At 45.4% G+C, this 7,630-nt stretch overlaps 1 protein-coding gene across 1 annotated transcript; it reads left to right on the forward strand.

Annotated features, from left to right (window-relative positions):
- Nucleotides 1-644: 644 nt before the first annotated feature.
- On the forward strand, nt 645-7,310 carry LOC311490098 (leukocyte cell-derived chemotaxin 1-like; the record flags this gene model as incomplete). The annotated part of the gene is made up of 7 exons (XM_084547456.1): nt 645-910; nt 1,190-1,330; nt 2,387-2,527; nt 2,943-3,056; nt 5,812-5,962; nt 6,297-6,400; nt 7,086-7,310. Exons 1-7 carry the CDS (start codon nt 839-841, stop codon nt 7,308-7,310), a joined length of 948 nt encoding a protein of 315 aa, XP_084403582.1. The 5' UTR covers nt 645-838.
- Between the last annotated feature and the right edge of the window lie 320 nt (nt 7,311-7,630).

Here is a 7,630-nt window from a genome sequence, read left to right on the forward strand (position 1 = left end):
TTGATGAGAAGGAATGCAGGTAGCCAAACACACGTGTGCATTTTTGTCAAAGAACGTGAAGTCCTTGCCTTTCACTTATCCTGATGTTTTTTGTCGATCTGCCAAGTGCGCGCCGTGCGCTACCTTACGTAATCCAGTCATTATCATTCATGGATTCAGGGCATTTTTAATAACATCAACGACTGTTCTGGACGAAGATGAGGAAGTCGGGTTAGGAATAATGTCAAAATCCGTTCAGAAAGCTGTGTTTTGTACACTGCCATGTATGTCTGCTGGAATGGAAAAAAAAAACAGGCAACATTCTGCCAGAGTCACCTTTGACCCTAAGCCGTCTGTGGAGTCTTTGAGAAACAGAGAGGGAGAGAGGGGAGGGGATATGTGCAAATGTGAGGAGACAACCTTCACAACCTCCTTCCTCATCCTCTAGATTACTGATTAGATCTTGGTCTACCTTCAGAGGTTATGAAGCCTAATGAAATGAAATCCAGGGGATCACAGCCTCTCACTCATATAAGTTGCATGAGCAGCACGTATGATCTTCAAAAGGAATAAAAGTCATTAATGATATTCTGAAAGAAAGCATAAAACTTCTGGCTCAAATTAGCGCTCGTGATGCGATGATCACCAACTGGAGGTTATGTTTTACCTTTGTACTCAAAGTCGCAGAAGTTGAAACTGCGCACAGTTCTGGCACAAAACTGAAACCATTTGTCTGAGAAGGAGTGGCAGTCCTTCCTCTTCACCTCCTCCTCCTCTGGGAGAGAGAGAGAGAGGGAGAGAGAGAGAGAGAGTTGGTCAGTTGGTGGACCGTGGTTTCGTCAAGTGTTTGGTTTCAGTCATGGCCGGGAGCTCAGAGAAAGTACCAATCGCCTCGGCGGGACCTGAGGATCTGCATCAGTTAATGCCTCCGGTGAGTTTCTGTCGACTGGTAGAGCTAATCTGTTTAGACTATATGAGACTATCATATAAACTATTGTCTATACTTGGGGGCCAGTAAGGGTCAAAGTCTTTTGAAAGGTCAGACTAGATTACAATGGGTCACAGTGTTGTGTGGACATCATTGCACAATTACATAACTGGGTTTTCAAATCTTTTTTTATTTCTAAATAAACACTGAGATGATTTAGCCATCCATCAAAGTGGTATCTGACCATGCTGTTATTTTTGGGGTTTGTTTGTTTAACTGTAGGCCTACTCCGCCATGGCGGTGAAACCCGCCGCCACCGGCCGCCTCCTGAAGGCCGGGATCGCGGTGCTTATCGTCGGAGCCCTTCTGCTTCTGCTGGGAGCCGTCGGAGCTTTCTACTTCTGGAACAACAATGAAAAACACGTAAGGGCGATCTTTTACTTTCTCCCTTATTCCTGCCATTCTCTCTGTGTGAGTGCACTTTACTCTGCAAAATAGTAAAAGAGATTTCAAGAAGGGTCTTTACGAAAATGGTTAGAATGAGAGAGGGGGTTGAGTGCATTACCCCATTTCCTCAAATGTATAGAAAACACAGGTTATGGTTGTTCAAGGCATTTAAAGAAGTTCCATAGATATAATCAGATTCAAACAGAGAAAGCCTACATGATTGATCAACTTCTATTTAAAACATATAAAAATGATGGCTTTTCAATAGGCTTCACGGTGAAATAAAAGATGCAGCACACTGAAGTCTCCTATTTTCAATCTAAACTAATCAGTTTCCTTTCCTTTTTTCCCAATGCAGTTTCACTTGACCTTTCTAAAGTGGCAGGAATAGCTCACTATAAAAATAATGCCCCTTAACTGAAGTCATCGCTGAAACAAGTGGTTTTCCAAATGTATCAGCTGGTAGAATGCACCTTGGATTCTCCATTCGGAGCAGACTAAAGCAGTTCTTCAGGCAGGATTTTTTCTTCCCATGTAGGCAAACAGTAAAACATAAATTGAACACTCGATTCCCACAGTTCAGTCTGAGGCAGAGCCTGGTGAATGGAGGCGTTGTATGCATGTGGTGTGGAGGATCCTGGCAGAGGAGGGGGCTCTCTGGTCCGGCTGATGCTCCAGGGGCAAGAGGTGCAAGAGACGAGAGGCAAAATGTAGCCTCCTGAGCATGTTTTTCCAATAAGAAGCAAGAAAATGTTATTAACACACAAGGGAGAGGCTCTGTAGAAGGGCAATTACATTACCAGGAGCTCTACAGATTGTATCCTTTTGGCTAAGTTTGAATAAATGTGTGTTTGAAAGAGTATTTGAGAAAAGAGGGGTTGTACGAGTGCAGGGAAGTCACGGTGTTGGATCGGAGAAGGAGGGTGAAGGAGAGGGAGAGAGAGCGCCGGGGGTGGGGTGACTCTCAGGACTCTCATACCTTACATGCCAGTCTGAAACGGTGTGTGTGTGTGTGTGTGTGTGTGTGTGCAGGTCTACAATGTCCACTACAGCATGAGCATCAACGGCAAAGTGGAGGAGGGTTCAATGGAGATCGACACAGCCAATAACATGGAGAGATTCAGCACCGGCAGCGGGGCGGACGAGGCCGTGGAGGTCCATGATTTCGAGATTGTGAGTGCGGCTGAAAGCGATAGAAGAATATCAGAGGGCTGTTGAGAGCGTCAGAGGGGAAGTAAATCAGATTGGCTGGAACATTAAAGACCCTTGTGGGGAGATTGGCTCATTACCACAGCGGAGAAATTAAGAACAAGCAGACATGGTATCCCCTTAGGGGCAATCAGTGTCAAGATGCATTGTCCCTCCAATTTTCATTGCATTCAGACTGGTGGTTTTTGACCTTTAATTAAAGTGCCCCAATCAGGCCAATCAGACTAGTGGAGCAGCAGTTTTAGTCTTTTTAACTATTAAAATTTTGACCTTTAATCACAGAGTTCCTGTGATTATATATATATATATATTTTTTAATTTCAAAACGTGCACAAATGTGATCAATGTGTGCTGTCTCTCTCGTTCCTGGTGTTTCCAGGGGATAACAGGGATCCGGTTTTCAGGAGGAGAGAAGTGCTTCATCAAGACCCAGGTGAAAGCTCACCTGCCTGACCTGGAGGCTCTAAACAAGGACACGATGACATTTGAGCTGGTGGGTTGATTTTACATTGTACAGAATGACTGGAAGTCCATGTGTGAGTTTTGACATCAATCACCATTAGCTGAGGGTTCCCATAACCTGAAGTCTAAAGAACTTTGTGAGGCTTTGGATATACAGTAGGTAGGCCCTTCCTTATGTATTTTACAAACCCAGATGTTTTAGCATCTAACACGCTGGATATTTTCTGCTCGGTGCTAAAAGTAGGCATATCTGTCTAACCCATACACATGCTGAAATCCTGGAGGACACATAAGCTAATCCACTTCTCAACCAAAGATTACTGGTTACCTGTGGTCCTACTGCTGTCTAATGAGGAACATATCTTTCAATAATAACCTACTTATTGTTTAAGTTGTGTGCCTGTATTTGACTTTAAGGATGGCAATGTTTGTCTGGTGGTCCCCCATGTTGATTAAGCCTAAAACATGCCATTGCCTACTGGATGGATTGCCATGAAATTATGTTCAGACCTTCATAACCCCTAGGTAATTGAAACCTGATTATTTCAATTTTAGCACTGCCTTTTTCTAGCACTACCTCTTCAAACCATGTTATTGGTCAAATGCTGCCTTCAAGAGGAAGTTGTGAGCTTGCGGTTACGACATGGGAAGTTGTGTACACAAAATGCTTGGCATTCAAGTGGCAACATTGACGGTAAGCTGTGAGGTTGCCGTTGGTGAACTGTCTGCATCACAGAGGCTAACAGTGTAGACTGCTAACAAGCGGGCAATACAATGTAGAAAATGCAAAGGCCTTGAATGTCAAAAAAGTGCACCATTCATTTGAACTCGCGAACATGGTATGCACAACACAACGGTAAAAGCAGCATAATACTTGCTAACCACGGCAAATGGAACTTGTGAGCTGGGAAGCGGTGTACTGGGAACTCATGACAACACTGCTGCTCGATGTTGCCATCTGGAAACGAGCTAGGCCAATAGTTGAGCAAGCTATCAGCTAGATATCTTAGATATCCTAATATGAGGAAATGAGGAATTTGGCAATATCAACATTTCTATACAATTAATTAATATTTAATTTGTCTCCGTGCTTGGTAAAAAAAAAAAATGTTGGCAGTGTGTTTAGCAAATATTTCTCCACCAGTGTCAGCTATAGCTGCTGTATGCTAATTAGCGAATGTTAGCATGCTAACATGCTAAATGAACATTTCTAGCATTAAGCCCTATGAACATCAGCTTGCTAGCATCATCACAAAGAGTATGTCAGAATATGTTCTTAGTGTTTAGCTTTATGCACTGTTGTAATGACTGTGAAGTCATTTAGCGCTTTATTCTTTAAGGAATGGACAGTTTGGTCCCTAGCCTGCATCTATACCCAACGACTCATAACGGAACACATGCGAGAGGAAAATGCATGCTAAAGGGATATTTCAAAACTGCCAAAACAAATATATATATATATACACACACATGTTTAGGAAGCCCATTAGCCCATTTAAGCCACTAGTTACAAAATGCAGCTTTTGCAAAATATTTACTAGTACTAAAAGCTGGCTGGTCGTCAAAATTTATATGATGCTAATGTATGGTATGCAGAGATGTGTGTGAGTTCCCATCATGCGACATTATGGCAGGCTCCATTAAGGCAGAAAATACACAGCAGAGCTCTACACTCCATATACAGTACCGTGTGTGTGTGTGTCATCACAAAACACACCAGCGCCACAGCTTGTGATTGCTCAATTGAAGCTGGTTGACAATTAAAATCATTTAGTTGTGCATAAGCCGCACATCCACATAAATCCACATCACCAGAATTGCTCTCATAAATGTGTATGCGCATAAACGCTCACACGCACGCACGCACACACACACACACACACGAGAGAACACAATTAATTATCACGCAGGGCTGCTCTTATTGCCTCTGTCTGCCTCATAAACGATCATTTATTTCACGTTTGCAGTTTTGTGTGTGTTTGTGTTATTGCCTCTCTTTGCCTCGTAAATGATCATTTGTACGCTGTGTGTGTCTGTCTGTAAGCGTGTGTGCGTGGAGACATGGAGATGTTGTTATAATGGTTGCTGCAGGCTGGTCAATTGCTATAATTGAGAGTGATGGCAAATATGGGTTGGATAAGCACACACAGATGCACACAAACATGCGTCTCCATCCAGGGAGAGTAGGTCAGATAAACTGTTATCAGTCAGTCGAGCAGTGAAGGAGGACCCCCGCTTCTATTTGTCCCTCCAGCAAATCATTTGAGCTGGAAAAAAAAAAGCCCCGGCAGCAGCATTTCTGAAAGGTTGGAGGATAACATTCCCCAAACATGGCTGTGGCTAGTGCAGTGCAGCCCTCAGGAACAGATGCCTCTGGGCAAAATCATCCCCACAGAATTCCTCTTTACCTGCAGGCTGTGGATACAGAGTACGTATGTTTACAGTCTCTCCTCTGGAAACCTCATTAGTTTATCTGCAGGAACCTGTAAATTTAGGACATCCAATCTGCTTCCCTTCAGATGTTGATGAGTCCTGACACTGTGCATGCAGCTAAACGTTTGCGCTAAGGGAATCTGTATACTAATGCCTCAAGGGCTTATTTTTTACTACTAGATTTTATGTTCTTATGAAGAGCATTAACTGAGCGGCATTAATGCAGATTAGACTCGGACAGGAGGCGAGGAGTGCGGGCTATTTAAAGGATACATGAACAACTACCCATTCAGCAATCGCGTATTCTGTTTTTTGTTGTCTTTGCACGGGCCTCACCTTCTTCTCTCCTGAAGGAGGACGAAGTGATGCCGGCCAAGTTTGAGGACAATCTGATCTGGGTGGCGGCCGGTGCGCCCCTCTCCGACTCCGCCTTCCTCAGCAACAAGATCAAGGACCTGTGTGGAGACCTGCCAATCTTCTGGCTCCGTCCCACCTACTCGCCCAGTAAGCAATCACACGGCTCATGGTAAAGATATGAAAATGTACATCTAAAAAGGAACGGGAACACATTTGACAGGGGTCAAATGGTGTCAAGTATAACATCACAACAGAGAGAGAAGAAAAGCAGACTTTTTGAAGTCTCTGAGCTACTGAGTGTACAATTTTTAGCATGCCGGCAGGTCAATAGTTCCCAAAACGCAATTTTACTCTGCTTCTGTTGACAACTTCATAAATGCTGCCAGAGAAACGGCTGTGCAATCAGGAGCTGTGCCACATTAGTGCCACTCCGCTCCTAAATTTGGTCTGCTGTCAAACGCTGAGACTGTGATGTGTGCAGGCGGCCAGAGGAAGAGGAGAGCTGCCCCCCGCCAGCGCCGTCAGGCAGTCGGGGAGGAGGAGGAGGACGTGGAGGCACAGTTCAACCCGGAGAACCCCTATCAGGTGAGTCACCCAAGCAGGCTCGCACGTTTCTTCTCTCTCCTGTGTTTACGTCCGGCCATGGCGCTCAGAACTGTCCGTTCGCATCGGAGGGCTACCTGAGAAGGCTTTTCCCGAGGAGAGTTTCTCACAGCTGCACAAGCGGCAGCAGATGCCGGGGTCACGGTGGAGCGGCCCGGATTGTCACTGACAATCTGAGTGTATGCGTGGGTGTGTTCTCTGAGCATGAGTTTTCTGTGCGTGGCTGTCCAAAGCTTTTCTTTCAGTGCCGAGGCTCTATGAATAATTCCACAACACCCCTCTCTACCCCCTCCTCTCCTGTGGCCCCCTTGCCCTGCAAAGCACACGCACACGCACACACACACAGACCCATACATTCACATGCTCTCCCCCTTATGTTGGGCCCCACTTTTCCTAATCCGTCTCCCTTCCCACCCCTAAGACTGATGCATCCCCCAACACATTTTCGACAACCGCAGAGGGGGGTAAACAGCAAGCACTGAGTTGAAAAAGAAAATATTTGACAACAAAAACCCACATCTGACAACATCCCCTCCTCCCGATCCCGCCTGTCAGAAATCCATTTTTAATTGGTTTGAAATTAGCTTTTTCTGCTGCTGAAGATGTACACTATGACAAGGCAGCATGCCACAGAGTCTGACCGCTGTCCTCTCTTCCCTCCTCTCAGAGAGCTCTGGAGGGCGAGCAGGGCAACATGAACATCGACCCCATGCTGGACCACCAGGGCGTGTGCTGCTCCGAGTGCCGTCGCGGCTACACCCACTGCCAGAGGATCTGCGAGCCGCTGGGAGGGCACAACTCGTGGCCGTACCACTACAAAGGCTGCAGGGTGGTCTGTAGAGTTATCATGCCCTGTAACTGGTGGGTGGCACGCATTCTGGGTCTGGTTTAAGCCCCCTCCAACCACCTGAGGGATGGCTGAGACCAGGATGGGAAGGAAGGAAGGAAGGAAAGAAGGAAGGAAGGAATGGAGTCCCAAGGGAGGGGAGGGGAGGGGGGAAAAAAAGTTTAAAAAACCTGAAAAGATGGTGTGTTTTTTTTTTTTTATTCTCATCAACTGTAGGCACCCGAGCAGATTTGTACAAAATGAACAGAATCAGTAACCGTGTCCACACATTATAAATGCATGGCAGAGAATCTAGGACAGTCATGATCTCACATGTTAAGGTACGCAGAGCCTGCACTCTGCACAGCTTGTCTTATTAAAAAAAC

Source organism: Chelon labrosus, assembly GCF_963514085.1.
Source record: "Chelon labrosus genome assembly, chromosome: 6".
Taxonomy (NCBI): domain Eukaryota; kingdom Metazoa; phylum Chordata; class Actinopteri; order Mugiliformes; family Mugilidae; genus Chelon; species Chelon labrosus.